Source organism: Melanerpes formicivorus, unplaced genomic scaffold (assembly GCF_026170545.1).
Source record: "Melanerpes formicivorus ecotype bairdi unplaced genomic scaffold, bMelFor1.0.p_v2 SCAF_46, whole genome shotgun sequence".
Lineage (NCBI taxonomy): Eukaryota > Metazoa > Chordata > Aves > Piciformes > Picidae > Melanerpes > Melanerpes formicivorus.
In genome coordinates, this window is record NW_027142398.1 from 269,016 (window position 1) to 288,393 (window position 19,378).

The 19,378-nt window shown below is 59.7% G+C and overlaps 2 protein-coding genes across 9 annotated transcripts in view; both read left to right on the plus strand.

Annotated features, from left to right (window-relative positions):
* CUNH6orf89 (chromosome unknown C6orf89 homolog) overlaps positions 1–4,755 on the plus strand; it is a 34,334-nt gene extending 29,579 nt beyond the window's left edge. For 4 of the 6 annotated variants that reach the window (XM_068159467.1, XM_068159468.1, XM_068159470.1 and 1 more), the window contains exon 8: positions 189–4,755. In XM_068159467.1, coding sequence (XP_068015568.1) covers positions 189–274 — 86 coding nt within the window. In that variant the 3' untranslated portion in view covers positions 275–4,755. The remainder of the gene's footprint in view (positions 1–188) is intronic. The other 2 variants (XR_010989882.1, XR_010989883.1) reach the window with 2 other exon arrangements.
* Positions 4,756–9,662: 4,907 nt separating this feature from the next.
* PI16 (peptidase inhibitor 16) lies at positions 9,663–19,067 on the plus strand. 3 transcript variants are annotated; one of them, XM_068159474.1, is made up of 7 exons: positions 9,664–9,852; positions 12,224–12,442; positions 13,156–13,265; positions 14,399–14,487; positions 14,878–16,044; positions 16,213–17,061; positions 17,395–19,067. In XM_068159474.1, the coding sequence occupies exons 1-7, from the start codon at positions 9,700–9,702 to the stop codon at positions 17,535–17,537; spliced, it is 2,730 nt and encodes a 909-aa protein (XP_068015575.1). In that variant the 5' UTR covers positions 9,664–9,699; the 3' UTR covers positions 17,538–19,067. The 3 variants fall into 3 exon arrangements, with proteins under 3 accessions (XP_068015574.1, XP_068015575.1, XP_068015573.1); XM_068159473.1 differs by having other exon boundaries at positions 9,663–9,852; positions 14,878–17,061; positions 17,398–19,067; XM_068159472.1 differs by having other exon boundaries at positions 9,665–9,852; positions 14,878–17,061.
* Positions 19,068–19,378: the final 311 nt, after the last annotated feature.

Below are 19,378 nucleotides of genomic sequence, written 5' to 3' on the forward strand. Positions count from 1 at the left end.
AAGCTCAGCCAGCTCCAACCCCTGCCGTGGGCAGGGCCAGCTCCAACCCCTGCCGTGGGCAGGGCCGCCTCCAACCAGCCCAGCTTGCTCAAGACCTCGTCCAACCTGGCCTTGGACAGCTGCAGGGAGGGGGCTTCCCCAGCAGGTTCCATGGGTTCACCTAACTTGGCCTCTTGCCTCTCCCCAAGGTTATGCCAGCACAGACCACTGGAGCCTGAGCTTCGTGGCCAGGGGCACCGAGCCGGCCGTGGTGTGTGACGGAGCTGCCAGCTAAGGCTGCTGGGGCTGGGGGCTCAGAGCTGTGCCCAGCACCTGAAGACTTCTCAGCTTGGAAGCCAGAGCCTAGAGCTGGGACAAGTTGGGCAGGCAGCTTTGCCAGCCTGCATGTTTACAGTGTTTCACAGTGACTCTTTTCCTGCCCCTTGAGCTGATTCTTTGCCTTTCCTCCAATGTACTTTTGGGAGAAGCTATTTATGACCTTCCCTGTGCCCCTCAGGTAAGCCCTGGCTCTGCAGCAAAGGCTTGCTTGGCTTGTCCCAGGAGCAGCAGAGGGGTTTCTCAGGATGAGATTCACCTTTGTGTCCTTTGTGGGTTATGGAGGGGCTGGGAGCAGGGCTGGGGCAGGGGGGGTGACCCTTCTCTGTACATTCCTCCTGAGGAGGAGGCTTCAAGCCTGTCTGGCCAGGCCAGCTCTAAAAAGGGAAGGGATGGGTGATGTCCCACCCCCAGCCCTCCATCACATACCTAGCTGTGTGCCTCAGTGGTGTGCCCCACAAAGCTCAGCCCCATGCTCCAGGGCTGACAGCAGCCTTGCAGCCTGGGGCAGAGACCCACCACGTCCTTCTTGCACCACAAGAACCTCTTCAGGCCTCCTCTTTGTGTCTTGGGATGGCTCTCTGCAGCTCTCTGTCTGCAGGTGCTGAGTCCAACAGTTCTGTGCTGTTTGCCTTCCCTCCACCTCCTGTCCTGCACAACCCCCAAGGGCGCCCTGGTGGTGCTGAGAGTGCTGCAGCCCTGCCTGGAGATGGGGCTGGGTGCAGAGCAGCTCTGTGTGAGCCTCCCCCTCTGCTTTGTGCCCTCAGGCAGCAGGGCTGCAGCTCCTTCTGCCTGCCCCTTGCCTGGAGAGGTGCTGCCTGCCTCCCTGCTGCCTGCCTCAAAAGCTTCCTCATCCCTGGCATTTTTCTTGCCTTGCCTCCTTCCAGCCCTGGATCTCTGTCTTCATTCTGAACACTGTTTTTTCCTGGGTCCTTTCCAAGCTGCCTTCACAGCCTTCCTGTTGCCTGAGCCTTGCCTCCTGCAATGCCCTGAGAGAGGCTCAGGTTCGCTGTTTGCAGGCTGCGGAGGCTGCTGCCCCTTCCCAGCCTGATCCTTTGGGGCTGATCCTGCTCTTGGAGATCACTTGCAGATGTGTCAGGCTGAACTCATAGGCCAGGGCTGGGCTTCAGGACATAGCTCTCACACTTGTTAATGTGGAGCTGGGAGGAGGTTTTGTTTGAAGGCAAACTGGAGCTGCTCTCAGGAGCCAGAACCTTTCCTCTGTCAATATTGTAGGTACTGACAGTGACAGAGTGGGGAAGGGCTGCCCAGCCTTTGCTTTTGAGCCAGACCAGGAGAAGGGGGAGCAAACACCCAGCTCAGCTCATTAGGCTCTGACAGAAGCTGCCAAGTGGGATGACCATGCCTGGCTCCTCTACAAGGATAAGGCAGAGGACAGTTCCTGCTCCAAAGACTTTAGTCTGAGGCCTTGACACTACAAACAGTTCTATGCAGAACCTCTGGGGTTGCTTGGGGCTTTCCCCCCCCCCCTCCCCCTTCTGTAAACAAAGAGGAACAATCCCAGCACCTTTGTCTTCTCCTCTCAATGAGTAAGAACAACCCCAGCACCCTTGTCAGGATGCATGCATGGCCCTTGGCACTGGACCTGCATGCCCCAGAGCTCACAGAACCCAGGAGGAGGAGGGAGAGCCTAACTGCCTCAGGGCTCACAGAACCCAGGAGGAGGAGGGAGAGCCTAACTGCCCCAGAGCTCACAGAACCCAGGAGGAGGGAGAGCCTAACTGCCTCAGGGCTCACAGAACCCAGGAGGAGGGAGAGCCTAACTGCCCCAGAGCCCACAGAACCCAGGAGGAGGGAGAGCCTAACTGCCCCAGAGCTCACAGAACCCAGGAGGAGGGAGAGCCTAACTGCCTCAGGGCTCACAGAACCCAGGAGGAGGAGGGAGAGCCTAACTGCCCCAGAGCTCACAGAACCCAGGAGGAGGAGGGAGAGCCTAACTGCCCCAGAGCTCACAGAACCCAGGAGGAGGAGGGAGAGCCTAACTGCCTCAGAGCTCACAGAACCCAGGAGGAGGAGGGAGAGCCTAACTCTCTCAGGGCAGTAAAGGTCTCCTTTAGCTGGTAGCCAAGCAGTGAAGGGAATTGGATGAAGAAGGCTTCTGTGGGTATGGTTGATGCCTGGGGGTTGCACACTGCTGACACTACATGCCACCTGTTTCATGCCAAGACACACAGACACTTCCCCTCTCCCTCTCTTCAGAGCCTGGGCCTTAGTTCATGGAAAGTGGGGAGCTAGGAGGTGGCAGAACTGGAGCCTGGGTGGTGACTGTTGCTATTTACCCTCTGGCAGCTCCTCAAGGCCAAACTCCAAGGCTAACAAGGTTACCTCACCTCTCCCTGGCTTTGTACCTGATCCACTTCTCTCAAGTGTGTGGTCAGAGGTGGCTGAGGAGGGAACCTGCTCAGACTGCTGGTGGTTTGCTGATGCTCTTCCTTCTAAGTGCCCTTGAATGTAACTTGTAAAAGCTGTGGAGACAATTCTCAAGTGTCTGTGAAATGCCTCTGTTGTGTGAGTCCCTCTCAAGCCATTGTGGCTGCCTGGCTCCTCTGGGGAGGAGCAGAGAAAACTGCCTCCATTTACAGCTGCTGTTTAGATTGGGGGTGGGGGGTAGGGGGGTGCTGGAGGGCAGGCTGGTGGCTGTTGAGCAGAAGAGCTCTCCTGTGTTGCTGCTCCCCTCCTCCAGCAGCTGCAGCTGGTTGGACAGCAGATGCTGGCTCTGGCCTGCTTGCAGCTCAGCTTTCCAAGTGCACTTTATTGGCCTCTGCATGAGTTTCCAGGTCTGTGTCTAGGCTCTGCATGCAGCCCAGCCTTGCTCCCTTTGGGGTTTGCATCATTTGTTTTTACACTTCCAGTCTCTTTTCCCTTCCTTTTCCAAAGGCTGTGAGGAGTTAGCTGCTCAGCTGAAACGGGAGAGCAACCCTCCTGCTGCCCCAGAGCCAGTCCTGGCCCTAGCTGCTGCTGAGTGCAGAGCCCTGCTCTGCAGCACAGCTTCCAGAGCAGCTCCTGTCCTGGGCTGCCCCAGGGGCAGTGCTGACAGCCTGGGTAGTGCTGCTCTTGTCACAGGGGGGGAGGGCCCAGGGTGGGAAACTCGGAGGTGAGGCCAAAGTGGGATGGCCAAAAGGTTTTTGGTGCCTTGGCCAAATGGCTGTGGGTGAGGCCTGGCTGCTCCAGCCTCACCTCAGCACTTGTGGCTCTCCAGGTGCTGGGTTGGACAATCCTCACTCCCCACCCTGGCCAGCTCAGGGGGGTGCCCAGGCAGTGTGTGCCACCCAGCTTTTAAAGTGTGTTGGTGACCTTCAGAGCCCTTTGCCCGAGAGCTGGGAGGTGGAGTCCTGCTCACCTGCCACCCCAGGGGCTGCAAAGCTCTTCTGGAATGACAGCAGCAAGGTGCAGGAGCCAGGACAACCTGAGAGCCCAGGGGGCAGAGCTGGGGAGGGGTCAGCTCTCCACTGGGCAGGCTGGAAAAAGATGGGCTGGCACCCCCAGGATGGGCAGGAAGGAGGGGCTGGCACCTCCAAGATGGGCAGGAAGGAGGGCCTGGCACCCCCAAAATGGGCAGGAAGGAGGGCCTGGCACCCCCAAGATGGGCAGGAAGAAGGGCCTGGCACCCCCAAGATGGGCTGGCAGCCTCCAGCTGGGCAGGAAGGAGGGGCTGGCACCCCCAAGATGGGCTGGCACCTCCAAGATGGGCAGGAAGGAGGGGTTGGCACCCCTAAGATGGGCTGGCAGCCTCCAGCTGGGCAGGAAGGAGGGGCTGGCACCCCTAAGATGGGCTGGCAGCCTCCAGCTGGGCAGGAAGGAGGGGCTGGCACCCCCAGGATGGGCTGGCAGCCCCCAGCTGGGCAGAGAGGGTCCTGCTTCAAGGCTCAGTCAGTGCTGAACTCAGGGGAACTGTGAGGAGTGTTGGCCTCTCCTGCAGGAGCCACCTGCCCCTTCCTCTTGCTTCTTTTGCTTGCTTGCTTTGTTCCTGGGTTTGGTTTTCCCTGCCCCCCTGGCACTGCACACAGTGAATCCCCCCTGAGGCAGCCCTGCAGATCCCAGCCTCAGGAACACCCCAGAGAGCTTTCTGGGCTCAGGTGTCCTGGGAGGCTTGGGCCTGCAGCTTCCCCCAGTGCTGCTCCTGCCGGGGTGGTCTGGCAGGGACGCTGGCTGGAAGCAGCTCCCTGCTCCCCTGCTGCCCTCCCAGCAGCACTCCCCACTCGCAGCGCAGCAGCCCCTCCAGCAAGGGGAGCTGAGGAGCAGGAGGGCAGCTCCTGGCCAGAGAGGTGAGCTCTAGAGCCTCCAGCAGGGTGGGAAGGAGATCCTCCTGCCTCCAAACCCCGGAGGCGGCGCAGGAGCACTGCTGCAGGGAGGGAGGGTGGCAGCAGCTGCCCGGCCCTGGGCTCTGGGGTGGGATTCGCCTCACGGCCCTCGGGGGCACCGAGCGCCTGGGGGGGGGAGGCCTCTGCGGTGGGGGGAGACCCCTGCAGTGGGGGAGACCCTCTCCAGTGGGGGGAGACCCTTTCAGTGGGGGGAGACCCTCTCCAGTGGGGTGAGACCCTCTCCAGTGGGGGGAGACCCTTTCAGTGGGGGGAGACCCTCTCCGGTGGGGGGAGATCCTCTTCAGTGGGGGGAGACCCTCTCCAGTGGGGGGAGACCCTTTCAGTGGGGGGAGACCCTCTCCAGTGGGGTGAGGCCTCTCCAGTGGGGGGAGACCCCTGCAGTGGGGGAGACCCCTTCAGTGGGGTGAGGCCTCTCCAGTGGGGGGAGACCCTTTCAGTGGGGGGAGACTCTTTCAGTAGGGGGAGACCCTCTCCAGTGGGAGGAGACCCCTTCAGTGGGGGAAGACCTTTCTGGTGGGCTGAGACCCTTTCAGTGGGGGGAGACCCTTTCAGTGGGGTGAGGCCTCTCCAGTGGGGGGAGACCCTTTCCAGTCCTTTCCAGTAGGGGGGAGACCCTTTCCAGTAGGGGGGAGACCCCTTCAATGGGGTGAGGCCTCTCCAGTGGGAGGAGACCCTTTCCAGTGGGATGAGACCTTTCTGGTGGGATGAGACCCCTTCAGTGGGGGGGGAGACCCTTTCCAGTGGGGGGAGACCTTTCCAGGGGGGGTGAAGCCATTTCACTGAGCCTCGTGGGGGCTGCACAAAGAGCCTTCTGCTCCCTGCAAACCAAACTTTCCTCCTCTTTGTAAGCTCTTCCTTGAGGGCAGGCCAATCTCTTCTCCTCTCCAGGAAACTCCTCCTTGCAAAGGCTACTTTTGCTCTCCTGCTGAGCCCAGGAAGGGAGATGCTGAGCTTCCCCTTTGCTCTGGGGGGGTCAAACGAGTGGCAGGCGATTTACTTTGAGGGTTCTCTCTGTGTCTACAGGGAGGAGGTTGGGGGGGGCAGGCTCAGGGGTGCTGGGGAGGGAAGCTTTTGTCTGCCTCAAGGCTGTTTGAGTGCTGAACACTTCTCCAGTCCTTGGTGGGCAAACAGGCAACAAAAGGAGGCTGTAAAGATGCACTTCCTGCAGACTTTTAGGGGGGGGGTTTCCTAATTTAATATATTGAAAACTCTGTAAATACCTTGGGGGGGGGAGGGAGGGGGGGAGGGGAAGCCTGTAAAGTGTGTAAATAAATGGAGATTTGTATGGGAGAAGAAGAAACAAAAACCAAACAGCAGAAGCCCAAAAGTTTTTACTTTTTGCAATTAAAGAGAAATGTTTCCTGCACCTTTGGCCCTCTCCTGCTTTATTCTCCTGGGGCCTGCCAGCTGCTGGGGGAGAGGGATTTAACCCTCTCCAGGGCGGTGGGGGGTTTCTTTTTGGTGCTAAGTGGAAGGGATGCAGAGTAAAAAGGTCCCAGGATGGCAGGGGTTGGAAGGGACCCAAAGAGATCAGAGAGGAAGAGACCTCAGAGAGCATCAAGTCCAAGCTCTCACCCAACACCTCATGACTACTGAACCATGGCACCAAGGGCCACATCCAATCCCCTCTGGAACACCTCCAGGGATGGGGACTCCACCACCTGCCTGGGCAGCACATCCCAAGGGCCAACAACTCTCTCTGGGAAGAACTTTCTCTTCACCTCCAGCCTAAACCTCCCCTGGCACAGCTGGAGATTGTGTCCTCTTGTTCTGGTGCTGGGTGCCTGGGAGAAGAGCCCAACCCCCACCTGGCCCCAACCTCCCTTCAGGGAGTTGCAGAGAGCAAGAAGGTCTCCCCTGAGCCTCTTCTTCTGCAGGCTAAGCAACCCCAGCTCCCTCAGCCTCTCCTCCCAGGGCTGTGCCCCAGACCCCTCCCCAGCTTTGTTGCCCTTCTCTGGACACCTTCCAGCAGCTCAACCTCTTTCCTGACCTGAGGAGCCCAGAACTGGACACAGGACTCCAGGTGTGGCCTCAGCAGTGCTGAGCATAGATCATCCAATCCAATCCTCCTGCCAGAGCAGGACCATACAATCCAAGGCAAGGCTGGAGCCTCCTCAGGCACCAGCAAAGCAAGGCTGGAGCCTCCTCAGGCACCACCAAAGCAAGGCTGGAGCCTCCTCAGGCACCACCAAAGCAAGGCTGGAGCCTCCTCAGGCACCACCAAAGCAAGGCTGGAGCCTCCTCAGGCACCACCAAAGCAAGGCTGGAGCCTCCTCAGGCACCACCAAGGCAAGGCTGGAGCCTCCTCAGGCACCACCAAGGCAAGGCTGGAGCCTCCTCAGGCACCAGCAAAGCCATCCTGTGGAGCCCCTCAGGATGTGCAAGTCCAGTAGAGAACCAGGTGGTGTTCTGCAGTGCTGAGTTGTGCTTTCCTGGAGCCCAGCAGCTGGGACCCAAACCCTCAGAGCCCATCAGGTGTCTGTGTGTGGCTCCCATGGCCTGTGTTGGGGGCAGCAGAAGAGGAGCCACGTTCCTCACACCCTTGCCTAGTGCAGGCTGGATGCCAGCTTGGCTCCAGGGTGGGGCTGGGACCCTGGGCTGCCAATCTCCATGCTTCAGACCTACCTTGGCTCCAGACAGAGCAGGCTGAGGAGCTGAGCAGAGGTCCTGCACCCCCTCTGCCAGCCAAACCCAGCAGCTCCTGCTGGCACTTCCCCCTCAGGTGTGTGCCCTGGGTGTGACTCCTCCAGGGCTGTTTGCTCTTCCCCACAATCTCCCTGCATCCTCTTTGCCTTCCTCCCTGTTGCTGGGCACTCTCCTGGCAGGCTCAGGAGGGATGCTGTAGTGCCACAGGCCCTGGGGACCAGGAGATGTTGGGTTCTGCTGTGTTCCTCATGAGCCAGGCTGTGATGAGCTGCCAACAAGAGCTGGAGCCAGGGTTGCCAAGGGCCAGGTCCTGCACTTGGGTCACAACCACCCCATGAATGCTCCAGGCTGGGGGCAGAGTGGCTGGAACCTGCCCAGCAGAAAAGGACCTGGGGGTGCTGGGTGACAGCAGCATGAGGATGAGCCAAGCTGTGCCCAGGCCACCAGCATTCTGCCCTGGATCACTGACACTGAGAGCCTTGCTCCCAAGAAAGGACACTGAGGGGCTGGAGTGGGTCCAGGGAAGGGCAACAGAGCTGGGGAAGGGTCTGGAGAAGAGGGCTGGGGAGGAGCAGCTGAGGGAGCTGGGGTGTTTCAGCCTGGAGAAGAGGCTGAGGGAGACCTCATTGCTCTCTACTGCTCCCTGAAAGGAGACTGGAGCCAGGTGGGGGTTGGGCTCCCTAGCCCCAGGTGATAGGAGGAGAGGAAACGGCCTGAGATTGTGCCAGGGGAGGGTTAGGTTAGGTTGAGGGCTGCAGGGAGCTGTGAGTTGGGTGGAAGGGACCTTGGAGGTCATCTGCTCCAACCTCCCTGCCATGGGCAGGGACACCTCACAGCTAGGCTCAGCAGGTCTCTTCTCCCTGGGATCAGGTGATGGAACAAGACAAAATGGCCTGAAACTGTGCCAGGGGAGGATGAGGATGGAGAGGAGGAACAATTCCTTTGCTGCAAGAGTGGTCAGGGACTGGCAGAGGCTGCCCAGGGAGGTGGTGGAGTCCCCAGGCCTGGAGGGGTTCAAGCAAGCTGCTGCCATGGCACTTGGGGCCAGGGTTTGGTGGCCATGGGGGGGTTGGGTTGCTGGTTGGAGTCAATGACCTCGGAGGGCTTTGCCAGCCAGAACAATTCTCTGCTTCCCAGCAGTTTCTCCACGTCTCCAGCAGAGCTTTTGGGGTGTCTCATGATGGGGACAAGTTTGTCCTGAGCCAGATGCCAGGCCTGCAGCCTTCCAGCTCTCAGCACTAAATGGACACCTCTGGTCTGAGCAGCTGAGCTGAAGGTACCCTGCAGAGACCTCAGCCTCAGCCCCTGCTGGTGGAAGGAACTCTGTGGCCGTTGAGAGTTTGTAGACCCTGGACCTAATGAGGGAGAAGGTGAGAGGTCAGGGAGGCAGCAGGAGAGCTTTTGGGGCAGGAAAGGTGCTCAGCGAGGTCCAGGGCAAAAAGGAGAGCGGCGAAGCACTGCGGGGGAAGCCGGGCGGGGAGAGCAGGAGCCGAGCCGGCAGCGGCAGTGACTCTGCTCCGCCGGCCGCCGCTGCCCACCCGCGGAGCCTCTCCGACCGCCGGCAGCTCCCGGGGCACCTCCTGGGGCAGGGCCGGGGCCGTGGCACAGCCACAGACGGGGGGGAAGAAGCTGCAGACAAGCTGGAAGGTGTCTGATGGACGAGCTGGTGTTGAGCCTCCAGGTGTCTGCCTGTGGAGGGACCCAGCCTGTCACTGCGGAGCTGCTGGCTGCTGATTTCCACCAGCCCCGAAGGCAGCTGGAGCCCCTCAGCTGCTCCTTTGTGCAGGCAATTTCAGCTCTGTATCCTCTCCTTCCTCTCCTGCTCACCTTTCTCCCGATGGCCCAGCCAAGGGACATGTTCCTCTGCTTACCCCTGTCCCCAGCAGGCTGAGGGAGCCCCAGGGGGCTGCTGATTTCCCCCCAGCACAGCCAGGGCACGGACACGGGGCTGGCCGTGGTGGGCTCTGGCCCGGGGCTGGGCAGCTCCTGTGCTGCCAACTGCTCCCAGCTGCATCTTGTTGCCATCGTCTCTAGACGCAGCTGCCTACGAGGGACCGGGGAGCACCTCGGTGTCAGCCTGGGCTTGTCCTTATCCTTCGGAAGAAAAGAGACATGAGAGCCACAGCTGAGGGCAAAGGGGATGTCAGAGCTCCAGAAGCTTGGCCGAGGCTGCCAGCCCAGGGATGAGCCCTCGGGGACAGAGGTGTCCTGGGGAGGGGACCCTGCAGGCTGAGCTGTGAGCTGGGTGTGTGCTGCAGGGCTCCGGGACGCTGCTCTCGTCAAGCAATGTTTCCTCCCCGAGCTCGGAGCTGTTGGGTGTTCCTTGCTTTGGGGAGGTGCTTTAAATCTTGACTGCCAGAGCCGTGGGCTGCTAAGAGCAGAAGCTGGCTGCACGATGCTGAGCTCAGGTCTCCCTCCTCTCGTCCTGCTGCTGTCGGTGCTGGAGCTCAGCTGGTCCCTGAGTGATGAGGAGAAGAAGATCATCTTGGATGGGCACAACAAATACCGCTCCCAGGTGTCCCCTCCTGCCATGGACATGCTGAAAATGGTGAGTGGCTTTGATCACAGGGGGATGGGAGAAGGTTTGTGGAGTGCAAGCCTTGAGCTTGGTGCTGGGAGGGACCAGGGGCTTCTGCAGAGCAATCCTTGTGTAGGGCTACAACTAGGTAGCAGCGAGGGGGATGCTGAGGTTGCCTCCCAAGAGGCTTCCTTTCGCCTGAGGAGTTGTCTTTGATCATTCCTGGAAGTTCCCAAGTGTGGTCTGAGTCCCCTGATGCTCTTCCTCCTGTGAGTGGCCACTGGAGCTTCTCAGGCTGGGGAGGAAGGGCTGGGGAGTGCCATGAGCAGGTGCCCCACGCTGGAGGGGGGGATCCTGCTGTGTGGGGATGCTCTGAGCCTCTCAGGTGAATGAGCTGCTAGCTGCAGGAGGCAACACCAACTTCAACCACCACAACCAGGGCTGAGCTTTCCATCACACTCCTGATTCCCCACCACAACTTGTGCATGGCTGGTTTGGAGGTGAGGGATCCCCATTTTGCTTGCCAGGTGCCCACCATCACCTGGGGCTGCAGCAGGAGCAAACTCAACCTCTCAAGCTGCTGCTTTTTGTCTTGTCCAGCCCCTTGGTGTGATTAACATTTGGCTCTTGTGGTTTATCTTGCACCACATGAGGTTTTGTTGCTTTCTGACTGAAGTTTTGTTGCTTTCTTACTGTTTGCAATGTGCTGGAGGAGGAGGAGGAGGACAATTGATTGCCAGGGATGGTCAGAGTGCTCTGCTGGTTTGGTCCCACTGTGCTTGTAGGAGGCCTCCTTGCCTGGCCCCAGAGTTGCCCAGGCTGAATTAAACCTTTTCTGGGCCGGTAAAGGGGAGTTTAATGAGAAAATGAAGGGAAAAGCTGTGTTTAGTGCTAGGAGATCTGACCAGAGACTTTAGACTCTGAGGGAACAGAGCCAGAACCCTGAGCATCACAATTCCAGGGGCACTCAGCAAGGCAAGGCAGGGAAAACTTGAAGAGTAAGGGGTTTGGAGACAGAGTCTAGAGAAAACCTGAGGGGAAGAGTCTCTGGGGGTCCTTAAGTCAGCAGCAGTTGTAAAGCAGAGGCTGCTGCTCCCCCTGAAGCTTTGACTGCAGATGCTGGGCTGTGAGATGCTCCCCTCCACAGAGCTGCTTTGCTTCTGCTTAAACACACAGGGCCTGCTCCAGTCCCCAGCCAAAGGCTTTTTGTCTTCCTTCCCCTTTGAAGCATAACAAATGTTTAGCTAGCAGCAGCCCTGAATTTCTTGGTGGAGGTTTTCCATGGGAGCCTCTTCCTCTCCTCCCTCCTGGGATGTCTTCGCTCCAAGCTCACCTGCTGCTGTGGCACTGTGCCTGGCTGAGCTCACCCCACGCTTCTGTTTGGGACAGGGCTGGTTGCTGTGGCAATAGTTGGGTGATCTGGGGGGGGCCACACTGCCTGAAGCCTCTTGTTTAATGAGGCAAAGCCTGCAGGTGCAAGCCCCTGCGTGTGGAGCCCAGCTCCATGCCAGAGGGGAGCAGCAGGAGCTCCCCAAACTGGGCTCCCAGACACCACTCTCAGCCTGGCTTGGGGCCACGGTGGGAGGGCAACCAACACTCTGTGCCCCCACCCAGATATTTCAGTGTCCTTTCCCCCTGGCCCCTCAGAGCTGCTCTTCAGGGGTCCATCCACCTCCCCTCAACACCCCAGTGGTGATCTGCCCTGTGTCAGGGCCACGCTCTGGCCCCTGGGCTCCCGCTGGGAAGGTTCTCCCTGTTTGCTGGGCTGCCTTCCAGCCCGGAGCTGCTGTCTCCATCAAATGGCACATGGACAATCCAAACAGCTGTGGAGTGGGGGTCCCTCCCTGGGAGGAAAGCTCTCCCCCTCCTCCTGCATGTCAGTGTGGCCAGAGGGGACGGTGGGGCAGGGGGCTCAGCTGGTGGGGAGGCTGCTGCTGCAGAAGGGCTCCTGGCAGGCAGCCTGGCACGTCTCGGGTCCAGGCAAACAGATGATGCCTCCCAGGAGCTCCCAGGCTCTGTGCAGCTGCTGGGGGAAGTGTCTCCTCCTCCCATCCCCACCCTGTCAAAGAGGACTGTCCCCAGGCCCCCTGATGTGACCCAGGGGGAGCTTCCTACCTTCCTCCATCCAGCTTCTCCGTGCTGACCTGAGGATGCTCCAGGCAAGGTTGGGAGGGTTGTGCTGATGCAGTGACCTTCCCCAAGCCAAGGTTTGGGTTGTGCTGGGACTGACTGTGGAGCTCCCCTCTGCTGAGGACTGCCTTGGGTAGGGATTTGAGGCTTGAGTTTCACTCAGGAACGGGGCAACTGTGGTCAGGAAGCCCAGGGGCCCTTGGAACCTGCCCTTGCCTGTGCCAGAGGGCCTGGTGCCCCTCTCTGTGTGCTGACACCGAGCTGCTTCCAGAGCTGGGACCCGGAGCTGGAGGCCTTTGCCCAAGCCTACGCAGAGAAGTGCATCTGGGACCACAACAAGGAGCGGGGCCGCAGGGGGGAAAACCTCTTTGCTATGGCCCCGACCCTGGACCTCGACTTCGCCGTGGAGGACTGGAACGGGGAGGAGAAGTACTACAACCTGACAGCCTCCACCTGTGTGCCTGGGCAGATGTGTGGCCACTACACCCAGGTACCAGGCTGCTGGGCTGGAGAGAGGGGGCTGGCAGAAAGGAGCTGTGCCCCAGCGCCTCCTCTGCAGAGGGGCTGGGGAAGCAGGCAGGAGCCCCAGCGATGAGGGCATGGTGCCAGCCACGGGCAGCCTTTGGAGAAGACCTGCTGCAAAGAAACTCTCTCTGGCCCCTCTGCAGAGCTGGGTTCCAGCTTGGGTGGGAGTAAGGAGCAGCAGAGATGGTGGTGGAGGGTGTGAGGATGGAGGAGGAGGGAAATGTGAGGATGGATGGATGGAGGGTTCCAACACCAAAACAAAGATGCTTGGAGGGTTGGACTAAGTGGCCTTTAAAGGTCCCTTCCAACCCAAAGCAGTCTGTGGTTCTGTGATGGGTCTCTGCCTGGTTGGATGAGTGGGCAGCAGTGCCAGCCTTAAGTGTCCCTTGACAGGCTGTTGGGACTCAGGCTTGGGGTCCAAGCTCTGACTCCTCCTGGAGCTACCAGGAAGCTCTGGAGCAGCAGTTCCACAGCTGGACCATGAGCCACAACAGCAGCCCCTAGGACTGCCTCGAGATGAGGAGGGTTGGGCAAGGACCTCACAGTCCCAGGGGTGGGCAAGGGGCAGGATCCTGCACGCTGGGGACGTGGGATCTGGAGAGGAGCTCGGTGTGGTGCCAGGCTGCCAACAGGGCATTTGCCTCCCAGCAGTCACCTTCCCCTTGCCCTTTGCCTTAGGTGGTCTGGGCCAGCACTCACCAGATCGGCTGCGGGGCCAAGTTCTGCGAGAAGATCGATGGCCTGGAGACGCAGGGCATGCACCTCCTGGTCTGCAACTACTACCCCCCGTAAGCCTGCCGGCCCTGCCTGCCCCCGGGGGAGCTCCCTGGCCTGGAAACGTCCTTCCTCTGGCTCCCCAGGGCAGAGCAGCATCTGAGCTTGTTCAGAAATAGCAGCAAGAGAGGGCTTTGTGGCCCTGGGTTGGTCACTCAGGAAGGAAGTGCTGCCTGCTGGTCCCTGCCCCTGACTGCCACTGCTGCAGCTCCTGGCACAGCCCTGGGGAGGGACCTTCAACCCTAAGAGAGGAGAGGCTGAGGGAGCTGGGGTTGCTTAGCCTGCAGAAGAGGAGCCTCAGGGGAGACCTTCTTGCTCTCTGCAACTCCCTGCAGGGAGGTTGGAGCCAGGTGGGGGTTGGGCTCTTCTCCCAGGCAAGCAGCACCAGAACAAGAGGACACAGTCTCAGTCTGTGCCAGGGGAGGTTCAGGCTGGAGGGGAGGAGAAAGTTCTTCCCAGCCAGAGAGATTGGCCCTGGGGATGTGCTGCCCAGGGAGGTGGTGGAATCCCCATCCCTGGGGGTGTTTAGGAAGAGCCTGGATGAGGCCCTTGGAGCCATGGTTGAGTTGATCAGATGGTGCTGTGGGAGAGGTTGGACTTGGTGAGCTCTGAGGTCTTTTTCAGCCTGGTTAATTCTATCCTATGCTATTCCTGCCCAAGGCTGGTGCTGCTGTAGCTGAGGGTTCCAGCAGCAGCTCCCTGGTCTGTGCCTTGCTCTTGCCCACCAGCAGCAGTGGCCACCTGGGTGCAGAAGCACTTTTGCACCAGCAGGAAGGGTTTGGGCGTAGGAGGAGAGGTAGGAGCCCACTTGCAAAGCCCTGGAGTAGCCTTGCAGACCACTGGCTTGGAGCTGGCAAGACCAAGCAGAGTGGCTGGGCACTGCAGACCACCTTAGGAGCCCTGAGCAGAAGGGAGACACCTCCAGGTGCCCATGGATCGCTCTGCTGTGAGGGCTGGAGGAGGATCTGGTCCATGGAGGAGTCTCCCCTGGCTCTGGCAGCCCTGAGGTCATGAAGTGAAGAGCACTGACAGCCAGTGGCTGCTGTGTGCTTAGTCCTGAGTTTAGTCTGGGCTGGGATGTTCCCCTTGCCCCCCCTGGGCTCTCCCTCACCCTGCCCCTCCCTTTCTTGGTGTCTTCTGCTTCCAGGGGGAACATGAAAGGGCGGAAGCCATACAAGGAAGGACCTTCATGCTCCCAGTGTCCTGAGGGCAGAGTCTGTGTCAACTCCTTGTGTGGTGAGTGCAGCACAGGGTTCTGTCTCCCTTGACAGGCTGTTGGGACTCACACATGACTTGGGCTCCAAGCTCTGATCCCTCCTGGAGTTATCAGGAAGGCCTGGAGCAGCAGTTCCAGGGCTGGACCGAGAGAATTGAGGTGCAGCAGCAGCCCCGAGATGAGGAGGGGTGGATGAGACCTCATAGCCCCTCAGCCAGCCCCATGAAGATGCTCTTTGAGGTGCAGGAGGTTGTGTGAGGGAGAGGAGAGATCTCCAGGTTGGGCACATGGCCCAGAGTGACCTCAGAGGGCTCTGCCCCTGCTGATTTCTGCTGGCCCTGCTCGCTGCAGGGATCTCTGAGGCCAGCAGAGCTCAGCCCTAACCCATGGCACTTTTCATCTCTTACCAGAGCCCACTGTAGAGGAGACCACTCCAGCCCCTGTGACAACAAAGGCAAGCCCACCCACCCCAGCCACAGCCAAACCAGTGCCCACCACAGCCACCCCAGTGCCTTCCACCCCAGTGCCTTCCACCCCAGTGCCCACCACAGCCAAACCAGGACCTTCCACCCCTGTGCCCACCACAGCCAAACCAGTGCCCTCGACCCCAGTGCCCACCACAGCCACCCCAGTGCCTTCCACCCCAGTGCCCACCACAGCCAAACCAGGACCTTCCACCCCAGTGCCCACCACAGCCAAACCAGTGCCCTCGACCCCAGTGCCCACCACAGCCAAAACAGGACCCTCCACCCCAGTGCCCACCACAGCCAAACCAGTGCCCACCACAGCCAAACCAGTGCCTTCCACCCCAGTGCCCACCACAGCCAAACCAGTGCCTTCCACCCCAGTGCCCACCACAGCCAAACCAGGACCCTCCACCCCAGTCCCCCCCACAGCCAAACCAGGACACACAACCTCAGTGTCCACCACAGCCAAAACCACACTTCCCACCACAGCCAAACCACCACCAACCACCCTCCCAACCACAGCCAAGCCCAAATTCCCTACCCTAGCACCCAGCACAGCAGCAGCCATGCCAAAACTTGCCACCATCCTCCCAGCAACCCCAGCCCAGGGAAAACCTGCGGTGCCAGCAGCCAACACCACCACTGCAGGGCCAAAGCTCACCACACCAAAGCCCACCACTGCCACTGAGCCAACATCCACCACCCCTGCACCCACCACAGCCACCACAACAGCCAAGCCAGCACCTACCATAACAGCCAAGCCAACATCCACCACACCCAAACCCATCACAGCCACCACAACAGCCAAGCCAGCATCCACCACACCTGCACCCAGCACAACAGCCAAGCCAGCACCTACCACAACAGCCAAGCCAGCATCCACCACACCTGCATCCACCACAGCCACCACAACAGCCAAGCCAGCACCCACCACAGCCACCACAACAGCCAAGCCAGCATCCACCACACCTGCATCCACCACAGCCACCACAACAGCCAAGCCAGCATCCACCACCCCTGCATCCACCACAGCCACCACAACAGCCAAGCCAGCACCCATCACAACAGCTAAGCCTGCATTCACCACACCTGCACCCACAACAGCCAAGCCTGCATCTACCACAACAGCCAAGCCAGCACCCATCACAACAGCCAAGCCTGCATCTACCACAACAGCCAAGCCTGCATCTACCACAACAGCCAAGCCAGCACCCATCACAACAGCCAAGCCAGCACCCATCACAACAGCCAAGCCTGCATCTACCACAACAGCCAAGCCTGCATCCACCACACCAGCACCCACCACAGCCACCACAACAGCCAAGCCAGCACCCATCACAACAGCTAAGCCTGCATTCACCACACCTGCACCCATCACAACAGCCAAGCCTGCATCTACCACAACAGCCAAGCCAGCACCCATCACAACAGCCAAGCCAGCACCCATCACAACAGCCAAGCCAACATCCACCACACCAGCACCCACCACAGCCACCACAACAGCCAAGCCTGCATCCACCACCCCTGCACCCACCACTTCCCCCAAGCCCACCCCCACCACCCCAATGGCCAAGCCAGCAGCCACCACAGCTAAGCCACCACCTGCCACCACAGCAGCAGCACAGGCAAAGCTCTCCAGCACAGCAGCAGCACCACCCACAACAGCAAAGACACGACCTCAGGCTGCCAGCAAGCCGGAGCCTGCTGCCACAGAAGGCGCAGGTCCCACCGAGGCAGCTGGGCTGACTCCTTTCTTTGAGCCCACGTCAGACCTGGGTGATGAAGTATCTCCAGAAGCAGAGGTAGACACTGGAGAGCCCCTTAGCCTCTCAGCTACAGAGGATCCCTCCCTGTTAGAGAGCATGGGCACAGCCTTCAGCCCCAGAGCAGCCTCAGAAGCCACTCAAGGTGGGGAAGAGGATGGCAAAGAGACCTCAGCCTTTTCCACTCCACCCCCAGCCCTCAGCCCAGCTCTTCCAGAGCTCAGGTTAGGGTTCAACAAGGCTGGGCCCATGAGCCCCTCCAAGTCAGTGGTGTTCAGCCCCGAGGAGCCAACCTTCTTGCGCTTAACATCACCCTCCAAAGAGAGGAGAGGGCAGAGCCCTGCTGTCCAGAGCTCCCTCTCAGGTAAGGTACCTGTGGGGTCTGCCCTGGCAGCTCTTCAGTGATCCCCAAGCAGCATGGAGAGCGCTTGGGAGGAACCAGCGTCAGACTGGTCCTTTGGATCCTCCTGTTGTATGTGGCACCAAAGCCTTCTCCTCACTCTTGCCTCTAACCTGGAGGGGCTGGTTGGATGTCTCCTCTGTGCAGCATGAGTTTGTCTGCAGCCTGCTCCCCACTAACCCCCCGGCCGTGCCTCGCTGTGGCCTGGTGCACGTCACTGATGGACCTGCATGGGTGGGAGCTTCTCTTCTGGCCACCCCTCCCCTTCTGACTCCACCTTGCTTTCCCTTCTGCCAGCAGGTGCCCTGGAGACTGAAGAACTGGAGACAAACTCAGACCAGACAAGCATGGATCAGCCCACAGCTGGAGCCCCCAGTGCCTGCCTGGGCCTCTCCCTCTTCCTCCTACCCAGTCTCATCCTGGTGGGCCTCCTGCTTTGAGTGGTCTTTCCCAGCTGCCCCTGTCCCAGGCACCAAGGCTTTCTTCAGCAGTGGTTGTTCCACAACCCTGGTAGGCTTGGGAAGCACCATGGACAATTCAGGTTGATGCTCTCTTCTTATGCTGCCTTACCTGCTCCAGCCCCCATGAGCCAAGGGCAGCTGGCAGTCCTGTGGGAACTTGGTCCCCTTCCTGAGGAGACCCAAGGGCAGGAAGGTGTCTGCCATAATGCTGGTGACCTTGGACGCTTCTCCTTTCTCCCCAGCCCTCCTGGGCTTCTGGGCCATCTCCAGAGTGGAAGTGATGACCTATCCCAGGACCTGTGTGGTCGGCAGGCCCTGCTACACCGAGTCCCCAGGGGAAGCAGAGTGACCTGGAAGCCTGAGTGGTGATGAGATGTGGTGGTTGGCTTTGGTGTCTGTGGATGAGATGTGGTGGTTGGCTTTGGTGTTTGTGGATGAGATGTGGTGGTTGGCTTTGGTGTCTGTGGATGAGATGTGGTGGTTGGCTTTGGTGTCTGTGGATGAGATGTGGTGGTTGGCTTTGGTGTCTGTGGATGAGATGTGGTGGTTGGCTTTGGTGTCTGTGGATGAGATATGGTGGTTGGCTTTGGTGTCTGTGGATGAGATGTGGTGGTTGGCCTTGGTGCCTGTCTGCAGATGAGATGTGGTGGCTGAGTTGGTGTTCCTCAGAGAGAGTTTCCAGCAGAAATGTCCTTTCTCCCTCCCCATCGCTGTGTCTGTGTGCCCCCAAGCTGGGAGAAGTTTCAGCTCGTCCCTCCTTGCCCCCAAAGAGTGGCTTTGTATTTGCCCACAAGGGTTTCTGATTCCTTCCTGGTTCTGGCACAGCTGTGGCCAGTACCCCCCAGCTGTTCCCCCTTCCTCCTCCTCACACCTCTGCAGCCCTGGCCTCCCTCCTCCCCACCCTGCTCCCCACTGCATGCACTCACTCCACAGCCAGTCCTTGGCCCTCGCCTCACGCCTGTGCCTGCACCCTGTGCTTGCACAGAAGAAAATCCTGCAGTGCTCAAGAGGAGCCTCCAGCTTCTCCATCAGCTTTCCTCTGCATGGCTTCCTTCTTTGCATAGCTTCAGTGTATTGGAACCTAGATACAGACCCTGGCTGGCATTTACTGTGGCTGTGCTGGAGCTTGGCCCAGGAGGAGCAAACCACCACGTGTGCTGGTACAGCTTGAGCTCAGGAGAGCCAAGTGAGTGCTGTTAGAGGTTGCTGTGCTCCCAGGACTTCTTGTAGGACCACCTGGGACTCTGTGTGTTTTATTCCCCTGTGCCTCTGCTCCCTTCACCTGAGGTTTCCCAGCGAGGTGTGTTCAATATCTGACAAGCTTTGCAGGCTGCTGGAAGGGACTAGGAGCCCCCAGTCCTCCCCAGACCCTTCTCAGGTTGTTGCAGCCTTGGAGTTCATCAACAGATGAAATGGAGAATGAGCTGAGGGCCCCTGTTAGTGTTCCATGCTGCTGTGTCCTGTGCAACCCCGGAGCATGCACTGAATAAACCCTCTTGTGAGAGCCCAGGGTGGGGTGTGCAGTGTCTCCTGGGGGGCTGGGAGCTGGGGACCTGCTTGTTGTGTCTGTAAAGTGCTCTTGACTGGGTGCTAAAGGAGAATCACTGAAAGACAATGAAGCTCCTTGGCGGGGTGCTGAAGGGGCTTTGGGGCTTGCTCTGGAGCTCTCAGCATGAGAAAGGCATCAGCCTTGTCCAGCAGGTCAAGAGGGAGCCACAGCAATGATGGGGGAGGGATGGAAGCCCTCTGCTGTGAGGCCAGGCTGAGGGAATTGGAGTCATTCAGCCTGGAGAAGAAAAGGCTCCAGGGACACCTTCTGA

Bases quoted from the DNA above. Each gene is read 5' to 3' on its own strand.
- PI16 (XM_068159472.1), top strand. From the start codon at position 9,700: ATGCTGAGCTCAGGTCTCCCTCCTCTCGTCCTGCTGCTGTCGGTGCTG. The intron at 13,266-14,398 runs GTAAGCCTGCCG...TTCTGCTTCCAG, and splicing joins GTCTGCAACTACTACCCCCC to GGGGAACATGAAAGGGCGGA. The intron at 14,488-14,877 runs GTGAGTGCAGCA...ATCTCTTACCAG, and splicing joins CTGTGTCAACTCCTTGTGTG to AGCCCACTGTAGAGGAGACC.